The sequence below is a fragment of the Ochotona princeps genome, chromosome 6, assembly GCF_030435755.1.
Source record: "Ochotona princeps isolate mOchPri1 chromosome 6, mOchPri1.hap1, whole genome shotgun sequence".
NCBI lineage: Eukaryota > Metazoa > Chordata > Mammalia > Lagomorpha > Ochotonidae > Ochotona > Ochotona princeps.
The window spans coordinates 12,052,435-12,071,192 of record NC_080837.1 but is presented as its reverse complement, the minus strand read 5'-3'; the positions used below and the strand labels follow the sequence as shown (position 1 = coordinate 12,071,192).

At 42.4% G+C, this 18,758-nt stretch overlaps 1 protein-coding gene across 1 annotated transcript in view; it reads left to right on the top strand.

Moving 5' to 3' along the window:
• FANCI (FA complementation group I) overlaps positions 1–18,758 on the top strand; it is a 71,902-nt gene that overhangs the window by 41,788 nt on the left and 11,356 nt on the right. The window contains exons 18-30 of the mRNA XM_004577933.3: positions 3,350–3,418; positions 7,086–7,187; positions 8,037–8,207; positions 8,286–8,407; positions 8,856–9,020; positions 9,812–9,991; positions 13,025–13,191; positions 13,516–13,589; positions 14,632–14,748; positions 16,869–16,920; positions 17,999–18,126; positions 18,223–18,291; positions 18,472–18,565. Of these exons, the coding sequence (XP_004577990.2) occupies positions 3,350–3,418; positions 7,086–7,187; positions 8,037–8,207; positions 8,286–8,407; positions 8,856–9,020; positions 9,812–9,991; positions 13,025–13,191; positions 13,516–13,589; positions 14,632–14,748; positions 16,869–16,920; positions 17,999–18,126; positions 18,223–18,291; positions 18,472–18,565 (1,510 nt within the window). The remainder of the gene's footprint in view (positions 1–3,349; positions 3,419–7,085; positions 7,188–8,036; positions 8,208–8,285; positions 8,408–8,855; positions 9,021–9,811; positions 9,992–13,024; positions 13,192–13,515; positions 13,590–14,631; positions 14,749–16,868; positions 16,921–17,998; positions 18,127–18,222; positions 18,292–18,471; positions 18,566–18,758) is intronic.

Sequence of the window (18,758 nt, the reverse complement as noted above, 5' to 3'; positions counted from 1 at the left end):
AAATTTTAATAATTGCCTTAAGCTTCATTCATTAGAAAGTCTGGTATTTAGTAAGTCTGTCAAAACACTCAACTTGGTTTTTTTTTTTTAATTAACTTAGTTTTGGTAAAAAATAATTTTTCTTTTTTGTACTGAAGTTTTTAATAGTTAGCAGAGTGTCTGATTATGTTCCGTAATTGTGGTAATGCAGCTAGCAAGAAAGAATGGCTGCCGCTGCTGGCTTGTATTATCATGAGACACAGCCCGTGGGGCTGGAAGTGTGTCATCAGGGAGAATCAGCCGCTGCTTGTAGCATTTGATACGGCATGTACTTTTGATCAGGTTTATTTTTTTTGATTGGAAAGTTAGATTTACAGAGAGGAGGATAGATAAGATCCGTCAAACCACTGATTCACGCCCTAAGCGGCCACAATGCCTGGAGCTAGCCAGTCTGAAGCCAAAATCATGGAGCTGCTTTCGGTCTCCCACGCAGGTGCAGGGTCCCAAGGCTTTGGGCCGTCCTCGACTGCTTTCCCAGGCCACAAGCAGGGAGCTGGATGGGAAGTGAAGCCGCCAGATTAGAACCAGTCCCCATATGGGATCCCGACACGTTCAAGGCGAGGACTACAGCCACTAGGCTACTGCACCAGGCCCTACGCCTTTTATATTTAAAGGTTACAAAACAAAATCCTTAGTGGTGTGGTCTGAAGGAAAGCAGTTACCTGCTTTCAAGAGTTCCTTGGAAATGCAATTTGTGAAAACACTTGCTAAGTGTTGTCTAGCAGGGAAGCTTGTTAGAAGCTTGGTAAGTGTTTTATTGGGGCTAGTTATAAAGCATATACCAAGATTCCATACTCCCAAGGAAGGAAAAATAACCATGTATTCTGTTAAACCACTCTGTATGTTTGCACAGCAAGCCACCTTGATCTTTTAGGGAAATTATGTATTTAGGCATCTGCTTACAATCCAGATTTCCAGCCACCAGGTTTTTGTTTTTTTTTTTTTTTTTTTAATTGGAAAGGCAGATGTACATAGAGGAGGAGAGACAGAGAGGAAGATCTTCCGTCCAATGGTTCACTCCCCAAGTGAGCTGCAATGGCTGGAGTTGCACCAATCCGAAGCCAGGAGCCAGGAGCTTCTTCTGGGTCTCCCATGTGGGTGCAAGGTCCCAAGGCCTTGGGCCATCCTTGACTGCTTTCCCAGACCACAAGAGGGAGCTGGATGGGAAATGTAACAGCCTGCTGGGATTAGAACTGGTGTGCATATGGTATCCTGGTATGTTAAAGGCAAGAAATTTAGCTGCTAGGCCACCTCGCCGGGCCCAGTCACCAGCTTTTTTTTTTTTTTTTTTTTTTTGTCACCAGCTTTTAAGGGCCAGCTTTGCATGTTGGCAGTGTTAGACTTCCTGTGTTAACTCTTCTGTAAGTCATCTAAACAAGCAAAGTGAAACAAAAAGGTTATTTTGACATGAGTCAGTAGACCTAAACCTGTTGAGATATTGGTATTTTATTTGTCTTTAGTTTGTAAAAACTAAATATACAAGTGTTTCAGAATTACGATCCTTGGCGCCCAGCGGCGTGGCCTAGCAGCTAAAGTCCTCAGCTTGAATGCACTGGGATCCTATATGGGCTCCAGTTCTAATCCCGGCAGCTCCACTTCCCATCCAGCTCCCTGCTTGTGGCCTGGGAAAGCAGTCGAGGACGGTCCGAATGCCTTGGGACCCTGCACCCATGTGGGAGACCTGGAGGAAGTTCCTGGCTCCTGGCTTCAGATCGGCACAGCACTGACTGTTGCATTCACTTGGGGAGTGAATTATTGGACGAAGATTTTCCTCTCTGTCTCTCTTCCTCTCTGTATATCTGACTTTCCAAAATAAATAAATAAAATCATTTAAAGAATTACGATCCTATTAGACATAAGTAATTTTTTATTTTTCAGTGCATTTTTTCTTTTGAAGTGTCTTGTTATTTTTGTATATAGAGAATCCATTTTCTGCTACTGTTTCAGAAATATTCTCTTCTATTTTTTGTTTGTTAGGATTTATTTATGTGAAAGGCAGAGTTACAGGAAGAGAGGGAGAGAGCTCTTTCATCCTCTGGTTGACTCCACAGTCAGCACTGGGCCAAAGCCTGGCGCTGCTTCCTGATCTCCTACGTGGGTGCAGCTGGCACTTGGGGCAACCTGGCACCAGGCAGCGCTCATATGGGATGCCATGCAATGGCTTTATCCACCACTCAAAAATACTAGCCCCCTATTTCTATGATTTTGTTTATGTTTAGTTATGAATTTGTGGTTTGATATGTAAACATCTAACTTTCCTCCCACTTTAACAATTCAAGTACTACCTTTTTATATACTGTGTTTGTTTCTCCTACAAAAAAGTTTTTTCTCCTACAAATAAAGACAGTTTACTTTTTTATTGTCATTATACAAGTATAATAGATTTCAGTGCCCATTAAAGCTTATCTTTTGTTTCTTTAAACGTTTTTCCTGTCAGTTCTCATTTAGTTTTTCCTACAGGTGAAGTACATAACTTGTTTTTTCCAATTTATGAAAGGGAAGTTCTCTTGAGGATGTTAATCTGAGCAGTTTTAAACTAAGACTGAGAAATTTTGAATAGGGAAAAATAATTCTGATCATTCAAAGTAGTGTTTAGGGCTGTGTGGCAGTTTGGAAGTCCAAAATGGGAAGAATGACCTAAAAGGGAATACTGCTAGTATGAGAGGAATGGGTAGAAGCCTAGGACATCCCTGCATGCTAAGGGACAAAGTACTCCACAGAGAATGGTCCTTTGCTTAACAGTTGTGATGATTGGGCCTGGTGCGGTAGCCTAGTGGCTAAAGTCCTCACCTTATATGCAATGGGATCCCATATGGGCACCGGTTTGAATCTGGCGGCTTTGCTTCCCATCCAGCTCCCTGCTTGTGGCCTGGGAAAGTAGTCCAGGATGGCCCAAAGCCTTGGGACTCTGTACCCACATGGGAGACCAAAAAGAGGGTCCTGCCTCCAGGCTTCAGATTGGTTCAGCTCCAGCTGCCATGGCCACTTGTAGAGTGAATCAGTAGTCAGGAGATCTTCGTCTCTGTCTCTCCTTCTGTCTGTCTGTCTGACTTTCCAATAAAAATAAATAAGTCTTTAAAAACAATTGTGACAATTTATGTTTGTTAATCTGGTTCCAAGTGGTATGAGACCTCTTTTTAGCTTAGGCAGAGTCTGACTTTTTTGAATTGTGTTTCACTGCAGCAAATGTGATACCCACTTTTCTCATCTTACTGAAATTGGGGTAAAGAAAGATATTTTAAAGTTACGAATGTCCAAATTTGTAATTTTCTCTGTTAAAGTGTATTTATTTATTTTTGTTTCCCTTTAGGGATTCTATGATGTTCTTCGAAGGAATTCGCAGCTAGCTAGTTCAATCATGCAGACTCTGCTCTCACAGGTGAAGTATGAAGAGACATTGAGAGGCAGTCGATGCTTTCTAGATCTTTCAATATAAAATAATTCCCAACTAGTACATTGGTATGCAGTGAACATTACTGGGACATATCAGGCTGCTCTGGGTTGTTGTTCTCCATTTTTCTACCTGATATATTGTCACAAAACAGTCTGTATCTGACGTCAGAAGATGCTTTGTTTTAGTTCCTTGAAAGGGAGAGTTACCCAGAGAGAGGGAGAGAGAAAAATAGCTTCCCTCTGCTGGTTCACTCTTCATGTGGCTTAGCAGGCCCATCCTTTGCTGCTTTCCCGGGTGCATTGGCAGAAGCTGGATCAGTAGTGGGCCAGCCAGGACTCACTCAAACCAGTGCTCATATGTTATGCTGGCATTTTAGTCGGCTGTTTAGCATCGCGAGCTACAATCCAAGCCCCCAGAAGGATTTTTTTTAAATTTTTTTTTAAGGTGGTTTTTTTTTTTTCTAGCAAAATCAGAGCTACAGAGAGAGGGACAGAGATCTTCACCCACTGGATCATTCCCCAGATAGCTTCAACTGCCAGACTGGGTGGTCCCAAGTTTGGAGCCAGGAGATTCTTCCGGGTCTCACCACTGGTGCATGGGCCCAAAGCCTCGTGTCATCCTCTGCTGCTTTCCTAGGTCATTAGCAGGGAGCTGGATCAGAAGTGGAGCAGCCTAACTAAGCTGCGGTTCCCATTGGTGTGCATGAGGGCCAAGTGTGGTGGGCAGGGATGGGCTGAATTGCAGCATTCGTTGATTTGTTTATAACATGGGGCTGGGGACAGAACTGACCAGGTGACTATAACCACCAGAACTTGCGTGTGCACGCGCTCGCATGCCCACTTGCTGCTGAAGGACTAGGCTGGACCCTATACTGGCTGGCACACACCGGAGTCAGACCTGGGGTAGCTCTTGCAAGGTTTCTTTGTGTTTTTTATGTTTTTATTTATTTTTTTTAAGATTTATTTATTTTTTTTAATTGGAAAATCACATATACAGAGAGGAGGAGAGACAAAGGGGAAGATCTTCCATCCGATGATTCACTCCCCAAGTGAGCCACAACGGGCCGGTGCGCGCCGATCCGAAGCCGGGAACCAGGAACCTCTTCCGGGTCTCCCACGCAGGTGCAGGGTCCCAAGGCATTGGGCCGTCCTCGACTGCTTTCCCAGGCCATAAGCAGGGAGCTGAATGGGAAGTGGAGCTGCCGGGATTAGAACCGGAGCCCATATGGGATCCCGGTGCATTCAAAGTGAGGACTTTAGCTGCTAGGCCACGCCACCGGGCCCCGTAAGGTTTCTTTGGGGATCCCTCCCCCACTGAATCACTGAACTCAGAACTCCAACCATTGGGAAAATCACAGGATCTGTGGTCTGACCATGGAGTGCATGTTTCAGAACTGGATCTCCTCAGTTGTTGAAACCTGTGCAGCAGATGGCATACCCAGATGACATTGGGGACATGACAGCCAATTCATTGAGGCCTGCCGAGGATGTCTAGTACCATGACGGGCAAAACAAATTGGACAGCTCCCCTGGCCAAGCTTTGACAGCAAGTATGTGGGCAAGTAGACTAAGGTGGGCTGTGTGAGCCAGTGGACCTTGGAAGGATTTCCTCATCCTCGAAGCAAAGGAATTGGCAGCATTTCTGAACTGTGAAAACCACATGAGGTGCAGCCGTGCCCTTGGAACAGGCTCCATATTGGGGATCCTGGTGCTTTTCTCACCACTTTCCCAGATATGGGAAGAAAAAAGAAGATTGCAAACCTTTGTCTCATCCGGTTTTCTCCCATTCTTTGACTCTCACCACCCTTGTTGGTAGTCCACATGCACATACATTCTTTCTAACTATGTAAATGTCATAAAAAATAATACAAATTTATTATTATTTTTTTAAAAAGTGGAGCAGCTGGGACATGAGCCAATGCCCATATGGGATGCTAGCACTGGCAGATGGAGGATCAGCCTGTTAACACCATTACATCAGACCCTAGAAGGATAGTTTAAAGAACTATTTGTGGGCCTGGCAGCGTGGCCTAGCGGCTAAAGTCCTCACCTTGAAAGCCCTGGGATCCCATATGGGCGCCAGTTCTAATCCCGGCAGCTCCACTTCCCATTCGGCTCCCTGCTTATGGCCTGGGAAAGCAGTCGAGGACGGCCCAATGCCTTGGGATCCTGCACCCGTGTGGGAGACCTGGAGGAGGTTCCTGGTTCCCGGCTTCGGATCGGCGCAGCACCGGCCCGTTGTGGCTCACTTGGGGAATGAATCATCGGACGGAAGATCTTCCTCTCTGTCTCTCCTCTCTGTGTATCTGACTTTGTAATAAAAATAAATCTTTAAAAAATAAGAACTGTTTGTGCAAGAACTATCACTGCTGTATTTGTCGTATTTTATTTCTGTAAGAAGAAAAATCCTTGAGCAAATATGGCAAAATACTGACTTCTGTGGAATCCAGGTGATGCTTACGTGGGTATGTTATGTTACTTCCCATTTTAGAATGTTTTTAAATTATGAATTATTTCAGAGGCCCATCAGGATGAGAAAATTTTAGATGGAGAAAATGTGGCATAAATGAAACCTTTTAGTGTAAATATTTGCTTGGGTTGTTATAGGAACAGCGTGTAAAGGCACTGTGTGTGATGCTGGTATATCATATGGGTACTGGTGCAAGTCCTGATGCTCCACTTCCAATTCCTAAAGGGCAGCATTATGGCATAGTGAGTCAAGTCATTGCCCATAATGCTGGCCCTGAATGGGGACCAGTTTGAGTCTCAGTTGTTCCACCTCTGATCCAGCTTCCTAGTAATGTGCTTGGGAAGGCAGCAGAAGATATCCCAGGTCTGTGAGTCCCTGCTACCTGCATAAGAGACCCAGAAGAAGCTTCTGGCTATTTGGAGAAGAGAACCAACAGATGGAAGATATTCTATTTCCATATCACTCTCTCTTCCTCTTTGTCTCTTTGTAACTTTAAAATAATGTGTTTTTTTTGTAGAAATTCATTAAGCATTGATTTGAATCTTTTAGCAGCTTTACTGAGATAGAATTGGTGTGTCATATAATTTTTATTGTTGTCTGTCCAGACCCTTGATCATTCACATTGCTAGAAACGGAAGTGGACGAACTCTTGTGTGTTTTCTTGTCCTTCGCTTTGTTTTCTCAGTGTGGTTGCTGTGTAATAATGCTGAAGAAATTCCATTTCAAATTAAGGTCATGTATATGAGGAAATTAGTGGACGGTTTAGTGCTGTTCACCAGAAGCTTTTCACTAGGCTTTGAGCTTAATCCTATGTAAAATGTATATCCTCTTCACTGTAGCTTTTGAAATGAGGAACCAGGCTGTGGATTTTTTTTTAAATCAGAATTGGTAATAAATGAGGATGCAGCCTATATTAGGCTCCAAGCAATATTGAAAATGTTGATTGCCTTTGCGAGTTTAGGACTGTGTACCAGAGAACAGGATAGCAGGGGAAGAGGGAAGATTATCATCATTAACGTGCCTGTAGTAAGGGCAGAGGCTATAGGGCCACAGCAGTACTACTTCTACCACACTGCTCTTGGGAAAGTCTAAGAATGAATTACAGAAGGCATCATAGGCTTGATCATTTAGAAAATAGGAAGTATTCATGAATGATGACTGTTTCTTTCCTTGTCATACACAGTTAAAACAGTTTTATGAGCCAAAACCTGATCTGCTTCCTCCTCTGAAGTTAGAAGCTTGCATTCTGACCCAAGGAGATCAAATCTGTCTGCAAGAACCACTGGTGAGACTCACTCCTAATGCAGCACTCATTTTCGCTGTTTTGATGATGGACTTGATGTTCAACAGGAGATCATTCTCCCATGAAACTCCTCCTAGTTCTTCTTCTAATGAAGTTGTACTGTTACATCTTCCCTGCTTCTTTCTGACCCATCTGCAAGGAAGATATATCCATGATAGCACTTCACTTTATCAAGGCATACTTTCCTGAAGGAGAAATGGTAGAGGTTTCCGAGTATGTACAGTAAATACATATACCTTAGAACGAGAGGGGCTGTTACTGTGGAGCTCATATACCCAGAATTTCTGCTTAATTAGTGAGGCTGTGAAGAAGGCTGTGATTTAGGCTGATTGAATTGACCGTCGATGAAATTAGAGGATCTGGGGCAGGTTTCATGTATTCTTTCTCATCCTTCAAGCCTCAGAAACACAGGGAAGAGAGGAGAAAATTAGCTCCCTGTACCAAATGGCTTAGAACTCGTAGTAGGAAAAAGTCTAGGCTGGTTTTATTTGTCACATCCTGCTTTCACTTGTGCGTCTTTGGTGAATTGAGGTGTCCTCAGCTCCAGTCCAAGAAGCTGCGTTTGTCTCCCCAGGAGTCCCTGTCACAGTACGTAGAATAGGTTTTGGGATTCAAAGGAACTGTGGAGAGCTTTTCACTTCACTGGCAGGCTAAAAAGAGTATTTATGTCAGATGCTTCACTTGTTTGGGTTTTTTCCAGTTTCACTACACTTCATTTCAGTTTAATTTGTGATGCAAGTAAATAACTCACTTTGGCCTTACAGATAGGCGTTGTTTGCTGATCTTGAACAGCACTGTTCAAACATTTAATTTACTTCTTTGCTCCTACAGGATCATCTGCTGTGTTACATTCAGCATTGTTTGGCCTGGTATAAGAGCAGAGTGATGCCAACGCGGCAGGGAGATGAGGAGGAAGAAGAGGGATTCTACCAAGATTTAGATGATATGTTGGAATCTATTACTAATAGAATGATTAAAAGTGAGCTAGAAGACTTTGAACTGGTAATTGCTAAATCCTCAGTTACACTGACTAAATGGAGGTTTTTAGTAGCCTATTCACTTTTATCTCATGTCATTTAGGATAAATCGTCAGATTTTTCTCAGAACAATGATACTGGCATCAAAAATAATATCTGTGCATCTCTTGTGATGGGAGTTTGTGAGGTTCTAATAGAATATAATTTCTCCATAAGTAACTTCAGGTAAGATGTTATTACTCCACTTTATACTTAATGAATATTCTCATTTTATTCATCTTATTGTTGCAGTGTGCTAACACTCAATAGACCACAGGCTATGGTACTATGCCTTAATGCATAGATACCTGTGTCAGGAAGTACTGTGCACAAGCCATTCAGATTTGTGAATGTTGTTCTTCTAGCAGGCTTCCATTTAATCAAAATTCCCCAAATGTTGAATTAAAGAACTCTTGTTCTAATAGAGAAACTTTAAATTAGTAAAATTTGGTGTAAATGATGGAGAAGCCAAAAAATAAGCCAGTGATTTGGGAATACTGTGTTAAGGGAGGTCCCCTAACTTTTAATGTTACATCTAAAATTTCTTAAAGAATTCTGATTTTCATTACAGTGTGTTAAAGTGAGCCCTAATGTTCTGATGCTTGTCATTGATGCACTCTTTCCTTTTTCACAGTAAAAATAAGTTTGAGGATGTTCTGAGCTTATTTATGTGTTACAAGAAACTGTATGATATCCTCAGCGAAAAAGCTGGTAAAGGCAGAACTAAAATGGCCAGCAAAATGAATGATAGTTTATTGTCCATGAAATTTGTGTCAGATCTTCTCACTGCTCTTTTCAGGTAAGGTTCCTCTTCAGTACTTAACTGAGTGAAGAATGCCTGCCTAGATCCTCTAGTTTAGATACACAGTTCTTACAGTACAAAGTTACAAAGTTATAATTTTCTAGAAATGAAAGGTAAGCAGTCCTTGTTAGGTAGTGTGAAGAGTTACCTTAGATTATTAAAGGAAACATCAGAAACTGTAGACTAATGAGCATAAAGATATGGAAGAATTTCAGCAGGAAAATCTGCTTAAGTAGCTTCAGCACAGTAACAAACAAAAGGGGGGAAAACGTTTTGTAAAACCAATGGCGGGTAGCCAGTGTTGTGGCATGGGGGATAAAGCCACTGCCTTCAGTGCCCATGAGAGCACTTGTTCAAGTCCCAGCTGTTCCACTTTCCATTTGGTTCCCTGCTAATGGGAAGAAGACAGTGCTTGGACCCCTGCCATTCATGTGGGAAACCCAGATGGAGTTCCTGACATTGACCTGGCCATTGTAGCCATTTGGGAAGTGAACCAGCAGATAAAAGACCTCTGAGTGTCTCACATTCTCTCTATAGCTCTGCTTTTAAAATGAATACATCTTAAAAAAAATGGTATTCCCTGAAAATACTAACATGGCAGTTAAATTTAATCCAGGTAAAGGATCTGGGCAGGGGTTAAAGTCAAGTAACACTGAAAGGATGATTCTAAAAGGGCAGACTGTCTAGAAGGTGCCATTCAGAGCTTCTTGGACACTGCTGTTGTGAAGGATCCCCAAGAAAGCCTCATCTCAGATCCCAAGAGCAGCGCGAATTTTTGTGTCTTCTAGGGATAATACCCCAAGCCATGAAGAAAGCCTGTCTGTCCTCAGGGCCAGTACAGAGTTTATGCGCTATGCCGTGAGCGTAGCTCTGCAGAAGGTACAGCAGCTAAAGGAAGCAGGACATGTGAGTGGCCCTGATGGCCACAACCCAGACAAGATCTTTCAGAACCTCTGTGACATAACACGGTAAGACACTCCCATCCTCAGAAACTGTGCTACCTGCCATGTATTCTCAGGAGGAAAATTAGGGGTGAACATGAAGACAGCATCAGATTAGCCATGCCTTAAAAGTTAGTCGTTTGTACCAGTTAGTCCCTTTTGATGTGCACTTTGTCAAATGGGAGTTGTTACTATATTACTAGGAAAAATGCAGGGTATTGCAATGATTCATTAAGTAGACACAGTTCTAACTGTATGTAGCTGATAACAGATTTAAAGTGCTTCAAGCAATAACAGAATCAAAGTAAGAAATGGACAGCTCCTTAATTATTATAATCAGAAAATTTAAAATTATAACATTATATGTAAAACTACAAGAAATTTATAGTAGTTGATTCTAAATCTCAAGCTTCCATTTAAGCATCTTCATTAAGAAAGTAGAATAAGGGGCCAGCCTGGTGTGGTAGCCTAGTGGCTAAAGTTCTCACCTTGCAGATGCTGGGATACAATATGGGTGCAGTTTCGTGTCCTGGTGACCCCACTTCCCCATCCAGCTCCCTGCATGGCCTGGGATAGCCGCTGTGGACGGCCCAAAGCATTGGGACCCTGTACCTATGTGGGAGACCTGGACGAAGCTCCTGGCTCCCGGCGTCTGATTGATGTAGCACTGGCCATTGGGGCCACTTGGGAAGTGAATCAACAGATGGAAGATCTTCCTCTCTGTATATCTGACTTTCCAATAAAAATAATAAATCTTTTTTTAAAAAAAATAGAGTACATTAAAAGGAATGTGAGCCTAGGAAAGAATAAAGGCAAAAGCAGAGTCACAGAAAATGAGAACAGGAGAGGCCACCAACATGTGGCACAGTGGATTAAGTCAATGCCTGCAACAGCAGCATCTCTTGTCAGAGTGCCAGTTTACATCCAGGCTGCTTTGCTTCTAGTCCAGCTTCCTGCTAATGTGCCTGGGAAGGCAGTGGAAGATGGTCCAGGTACTTGGGTCCCTGCCACCCAAGGGAAAGCCAGGATGGAGTTCCTGGTTCTCAGCTTCAACCTGACCAGGGCCCAGGCCCTTGGGGACATTTCAGATATGAATCAAAAGGTAAAACATGTCTCTCCCACTCTGTCACTCAGCCTTTCAAACGGATGGATGGATAGATAAAGTAGACCTTAATTTAAAAAATTACCAAGTTAATTCAATGCTAAGAAAAAAAAGTTTTTGTTAAATGCTTGAAACAAGTGAACATCTGTATGTTTATTAAAAAAACAAAAAACTACTCATTCCTTACATTCAAAAAATAAGCCTGAAGTTAATCATGGACTTAAATATAGAGCCAATGTGATAAAACTAAAAGAAAACGTAAGAGAAAATCTTACAGTGTTGTTTTGGGCTAAGATTTCTTAGGTGCAACAGAGTCACAATTCACAGAATTACTTTAAAAATTTGAATTCTGTTTTTAAGAAATCATTCTTACTTGAAAAGGCCAGCTACAAATCAGAATATACTTGCAAAATGTCTGATGAAAGTTTAATAATCAGACTATGTATAACACCAACTGATTAAGAAAATAGCTGAATTTAAAGTTTGGTAAAATATTTGAACAGATACTTATTCAAAGAAGCTGTATAGATGTATCAGGTTGCCACACAAAAAGATGATCAACGTATTTAATCATTGGGTAAAAGCATATTAAAAGCATAATCAGTGGCACGCATTTTGTACAGCAGTTAGGATACTGTTTAGGGTCTCCAAGTGTGTGCCTTCAGGCATCAGTTCTGCTTCCAATTCCAACTTCCTGCTAATGCATAACAGGAAGTAGTAGATGATGGATGTGTTATGAAGTAATTTGAAAAACTGTCAGTGTCACGTGCTAAGCACCCATAGAGTCTGTCCCTGCCACTAAGGCAAGCATTGACTGAGAAAAAATGAAAGCAGCAGCGTATGCAACGACTTGCTCACTAATGTTCGTAGCATTATTCGTAATGGCAGACTAGGAACACCCTAATGTCCATCAGCGCATGGATGAGCAGCTGGTGGTGAGTGGGCAGAGTGGGGAAATCTACACACTGGAACGCTGCTCAGCAATAAAATGGAATAAGCTGTGAGGTGCAGCATGATGCATGAATCTCAAACTTGGTAGGCTGTGAAAGATATATATTGACCGTACTGCTTTTGGATGATATTTTCCAAACAGTAAAACTAGGCATAGGAAGCAGATCAGTGGTTGCTTGGAAATAGATCAACGAGCATAGGGAACTTTTGGGATATACCTTAACTTTTGGAAATACCTTAATTATGGGCCAGTGACCAACTTGTGTGAGGTTGTTGGTTAGTTGTTTTTTTAATTCCTGGGCCAGGTGTGGCAGCCCAGCAGCTCAAGTCCTCACTTTGCACACGCAAGGATCCCATATGGGCACAAGTTCTAATCCCGGTGGCCCCGCTTCCCATCCAGCTCCCTGCTTGTGGCCTGGGAAAGCAGTGGAGGATGGCCCAAACACTTGGGACCCTGCACCTGTGTGACAGACCTGGAAAGAAGCTCCTGGCTCCTAGCTCCTGGCTCCTGGCTTTAGATTGGTGCAGCTCCGGCTATTGCAGGCACTTGGGGAGTGAATCAATGCTCGAAAGATCTACCTCTCTGTCTCTTCCCCCTCTCTATATATCTGACTTTGCAATAAAAGTAAATCTTTAAAAAAATTTTTAAAATAAAATCACAGAGGCAGCATTGTAGCACAGTAGATTAAGTTGTGACTGGTGACACTGGCAGTCCCATCTCTGAGTGGGTATTCAGGTCGGGCTACTGTGTTTCTGATCTAGCTTCTTGCTGATACTCTGGGAAGGCAGCAGAAAATAGTTGACGTGTTTGGTGGGAGGCTCCAGTGGAGTTCCTCACTCCTGTCTTCTGCCTGGGCCAGAAGTAGCTGTTGGGCCATTTGGGGAATGAACCAGAAGATGAGATTCTTTCCTTCCCTGCCCCTTACTTCCCCTCCATCCTCTTTTACTTTGCCTTTCATCAATACATAGATCTTTGAGCATAAATCAGGTCACTTCCTCCACTTTAGGGTCTTGCTGTGGAGATACACTTCAGTCCCTACTTCAGTGGAAGAGTCAGTAAAGAAAGAAAAAGGAAAAAGCATCTCACTGTTGTGCTTAGAGGGTTTGCAGAAGATATTCAGTGCTGTGCAGCAGTTCTATCAACACAAGATTCCCCAGTTTTTCAAGGCTCTGGGTGAGTATCACCAATAAATGGGCTTGGTCTGGGCTTATCCTTTGTAACCAAACACCTTGATTCTGTGAAACTGCCAGACACCACTGGAGAGCAGCCCTCATGTTGCTAAGGAGTGACATCTAGTGGATTCTCAGCTGGCACTGACAGGATTGCATGTAACTACAAACGGTGACTGGACCATAGAATGTCATATTAAAAAATTACATTTAAATTTGCCTCCCAGACTTTATTTAGCTATCCAGAATTGTAGCTTAACTATTGAAAGAGCAAAAAAAAAAAAAAAGCCTGAACTCCTATGAAAGAAGAACTCTCTTTTCTTCCTAGATGGCACAGACGAGGAAGCAGACAGAGACGTCAGTGTCACTCAGAGAACGGCATTCCAGATCCGGCAGTTCCAGGTGAGAAGCCCGTGGTGTGTGCCAGCAGGGACAGCAGAGGAGAATGGACAGGACAGCACGGCTAGCATGAAAGACAAATGCATTTAAAGTGGTTCTAGGGAGGAGGAATCACTGAGTTGACATAAAGAGACATCCAAGCGCCTTCCAAGACACAGAAATTGTGCTGTTGAGTACATGGTACAATTTCGCTTTGTCAGATTGCTTAAAATCTTCTATGGAGGTTGGGCCTGTGGTCCAGTGACTTAGTGACATCCTGTTCCCATATTGGCATGCCAGTTTGAGTCCTGGCAGCCCCACTTCCAATCCAGATTCCTGTTAGTACACCTGAGAAGCAGCAGAGGATGGTCCAGCTCAGTTTGTACCCCTACATTGGAGACACAGATAGAGTTTCTGGATCCTGGTCTCAGCCAGCTGCTGCCCGAGCAGGGGGCCATCTGGGGAGTGAACCAGTTGCTAGAAGACATTCTTCCTGTCTTTCTCTACTCATCCTCTTTTTCTTGCTCTCCCTTGCTTCCTCCATGCCCCCTTCTCTCTCTCTCTCTCTCTCTCTCCTCTCTCTCTCTCTCTCTCTCTCTCTCTCTCCTTTCACTCTGTTTTTCAAATAAAGAATATTTTAGGAAATGAACAGTAAAGCATATATCCTCTAGCAGGAACAATAGATGATCCTGTTCTCATGGAGCTTATACTGCCACAGGAAGAGACTGACCAGTATTGGTGGATTGCCACGCTAACCTTAGGTCAGTGGGTAGGACCCAGCGAGTTAGGAATCTCTAGGAACTGCACAGTTCCTTGCTTAGCATGCATCTGGCTAAGGTTGAAGGAGAAAAATTCTATAGTTTTGTTCCAAGATTTTAGGTTTAAAAGAATTCTCAGGTTTATGGTTGAAAACAGGAGACTACTCTTCCATCCAGATTTATTTTTGTGTTTTGCTCCAAATTTTTTATAGCTTTGAATTTTCTACCTCAGTCTTCAGAATTTCTGCCTAAATATCTCTTCTTAGTAGAAACATTTCTGATGATGTTTGAACGGTTTGTTTTCTCAGAGATCCTTATTGAATTTGCTTAGCAGCCAAGAGGAAGAGTTTAATAGCAAAGAAGCCGCTGTATTAGTCACTGTCCTCTCCAGCTTGTCCAAGCTGCTGGAGCCCTCCTCTACTCAGGTATTAGTACCTTGTTCAGTACCATTTAGCATCCTTTGGATAGCAAGCATTATTGTATTAATAATATGTTTAATTATGTGGTTGTGTTACTGTAAGATGAATCTTCTTGCCTAGTGTTTCTACCATTGCATATTTTATGTACCAACTGTACAGGGCAAACAGTTTCTCAGGGGAAAGTAACAGTAAAGAAAAAAAGTTATGTTTTTCTCTGGTATTTCCAATTTTTTTAAACCTGTCTTCTTTCTGCCTCTTGGTGGTTTTCCTTTTATTTATTTATTTAGAATTATTAATTCCTAATTAATTTTTGGAAGATTCATTATGGTTTGCAGATATAAATTCTAAGAACATAATCTTCTCTTGCAAATGAGAGTATAGTAAGAAGGTAGCTGACATTCAGCAGTTGACTCTCAGCAGAGTTACCTGGTATTGAGTTTAGAGGCAGGTGGGAATCTGTAAGAGCAGATTGAGTCAGGTGTATGTGTGGTGGTGTGGCCGGTGGCTGCTGTGAATGTCTGGATCCCATATTGGAGTCCCTGACTTAAGACCTGTCCCTGCTTCCAATGGACCTTTCTCCTGTCCTATATCCTACAAAGCAGGAAGAAAGTCCCTTACGCTGCTAACATCGTCCCTGCTCCAAATAATTTACCCGTATTTTAGCATCACTCTTTTTTTTTTTTTGTAACCAAATATCTATATTTATTGTCTGGCTGCAAGTCTTAGGTTTCAGAACTGGCAGAGGTGAGCTACAGAGGAGAACCGCTGAGTTAAAAAAGAAAAAAAAAAAGATTAACTACAGAAGTTTCAATAGGTATCCTCCCTAAAGCATCACTCTTTTGTCCTACTACTTCTGCTGCAGGGAGGAGTGCGAAAGAAACAGAATTTGAGGATGGGGATATGTTAATGAACTTTTTGCTACCCATTCATGTCCTTTAACTTGAGGTAGGATAAGCCAGAAATTATCAAAAAGTTTATAGTAAATAGTCTTCCCCCACCTATGTGTTCCCATCTGTTCAGTTCTTTCCTCTAGATAATTACATATTTCTGCTTTCTTGCATATTCTTCCTGAGTTTCTTTATTCTTGCAGAAACAAACATGAGCATCAGTTCTTACTCCCAGCCCTGCCCTTCACACAAAACTTTGTTCTGCATCCTCTATCTAGTGCTGTATTCTGCAGATCTTTTAATACCAGTTTATGTTTCTAAATTAGCCTCTTCACTAACCTTTTTCTTCCCCAGTGAGTCAAAATTGAATTCTTACTAGACTTTTGCACATAGTTATCACTGCATTTCACTTCCTTTGTTGCTTGAAAACCTCTCCCAGATTGCGAGTTGTTGTGCTTGGTCTTTCAAGATTCTTCCTGTCCCAGGACGAAGTCTTCTTCACCTGAGGAAATTCTGTCTGGGAATGGACATTGTGGTGAGGGAGATTAAGCCACCTCTTGGGATGCCCATGTTCCGTAACTGAGTGCTTGGGATCGAGTTCTACTTCAGCTTCCAATCCCACTCTGTAATGCTTTCTCCTGGGAAACGGGCAGATACTGGCACAGGTGCTACAGTGCTTGCTGCCCACGTAAGAGTCCCAGATGGAGTTCCTGACTTCAGCCTGGCCCAACCCTAACCTGCAAGCTTTTGGGGAATGAATCAACAGATAAGACAAAATCATATTTTTTTTTCCTTCTTGTATTTTCCCTCACCCTCTTCTAAGCTCCATTGACTTCTTGATTCCTAAAGCTGATTCTGTTCATATGCAGGATTCTCTTGCCACATCCACTAGTTAAAGAGCCTTGAAGATGTCTCAGTCTAGCATGTGGGGGCACGGGAAAGAGGAGATTGAGTGCAGAACCTTAGGGAGTGCAGTGGGGTAAACAGGAAGCTGCAGCATGAGAACTCAGACCCAAACTGCAGAAATGAGGGTGTGGACGGAATAGAACTGTGCTGTTTTATGAGGGTAATAGCAGAGATTTTCATAATGAACTTATTTTTAATGTTAATCTCAGTAGATCATCTCTTTAGCTCTAGCCCTATGTTTTGGTAGTTGACTTTCTTATAAAAGGTCTAAGACTGCTCTTCTGACAACACCGGTCTTTGGCAAGTTCTTTAATACCTGAATGATCTCTCTAGTTTATGCAGATGTTATCATGGACATCTAAGATTTGCAAGGAAAACAGCCAAGGTAAGTTTCCTAAAGGCTAAATATCATTTACTAAATATCATTTAGAAAGGAAAACTTGATCTGCATTATACATTCACTAGAGTGATCAAAAATTTTAAAAATGCATAAAACCAATACCAAATGCTGGCAAAAATATGGAGCAACCCCACTAGGAGTTGGACCTCTCATTCACTGCTGGTGGAGTTGTAGCTTTTTAGCACAAACTAATTAGGAAAATTAAGTATATGCCTATTACCCAGAAATTCTACTCCAACAGAAATATGTAGAAAATTCCTCATAGCAATAATATATTAATAGGTAAGCACAAGGGCCAGCAGAGTGACTCAGCAGGCATCCCATATGGGTACCAGTTATACTTCTGGTCGCTCTACTTCCTAACCAGCTTGTGGACTGGGAAAAACAGCCATGAAGAATGACTCAAGTCCTTGGGTCCCTGCAACCGTGCTGGAGATCTGAAAGAAGCTCCTGATCCTGGCTGGATCGGCCCAGGCTCAGCTGTTGTGCTCATTTAGGGAGTGAACCAGTGGATGGAAGATCTATCTCTCTTTCTCGTTCCTCTTTGTAAATCCGCCTTTCAAATAAAAATAAATTTAAATACAGATAAGCACAAGTCTATTAGAACTAGAATGGATAAAGTAATTTTGATATGTTCAGTAGTGAAATAAACACATCAGTGAAAATGAACGAACTGCACCTACACCTGACAACACAGAGAGGTTCTCACATAATGTGGAACAAAAACAGGCAGAAAGAGGAAGGTACTTACTGCTTAAGTGCATGTAGAAACAGTTGAACATACGACAGAACTAAATTGCGATACTGCAAGTAGGCAAGTAAGATGGGAGCATGTCTCTAGAGTGCTGATAATGTACTTGATCTTGGTACTAGTCACACAGATATCCCTTCTTGAGGCACATGATGAAAGGGTGTAGTTGTGGTAGAGCCACTTGGGTGGAGTTTGTGCAGCACAGGGCTATCCCCGGGACATGAGTTGTTAGAAAACACACCCCGCCCCTGTCCCTAGCAACCTAAAGAACCTGACTGGGTTTTAACTCATTTTCTTTCCCTCCTACTCCAGAGGATGCCTCATTTTGCAAGGGCTTGATGAACTTGTTCTTCAGCATGTCTGTTTTGTATAAGAGTCCTGTTACCCTGCTGCGTGACTTGTCTCAGGATATCCATGGACAGCTGGGAGACATTGATGAGGTACTAATGTGAGATTGCAGTACAATGGCCTGTGTGTGGATGGAGGCCAAGGAAACAGGCCTGCCACCAAGAGTTCTCGTCTCTTGCCCTCCTTAGGATGTAGAAGTAGAGAAAACAGACCACTTTGCAATGGTGAATTTAAAAACAGCTGCCCCAACTGTCTGTGTAAGTATTGATCCTCAGCAGTGGGAATAGCCTTACTGTTCCTTCCCCCTGCCTGGGATGAGTACACGCTGGTGGCTTGTGACCTTCAGTCTGTGACCACCTACGTAGTCACAGTTTATGTCTTAGCCCAGCAGCTGTGTTTCATGAACCATGGAAGGCATTCTTTCTTTCCTTTTACAGTTACTTGTTCTGGGTCAGGCTGAGAAGGTCCTGGAAGAAGTGGACTGGCTAATTACCAAGCTTAAGAGACAAGGAATCCCAGAACCCCTGTCAGGTAAGAGGAGTTCAGGTTGGGTTCTAAGAACTGACAAGAACAAGGTCAATCAAAATCTGAACGGAATCCTGCTTGAAGTCGGAGCTCTTCTGCTGAATTTTCTGTTAGTTGGAGTGATGAAAGAAGTGAAAGGCATTGGGAAGATCGTGAGAACATAATTACTGATTCACTCTGCATAATAAATGCTCATTTT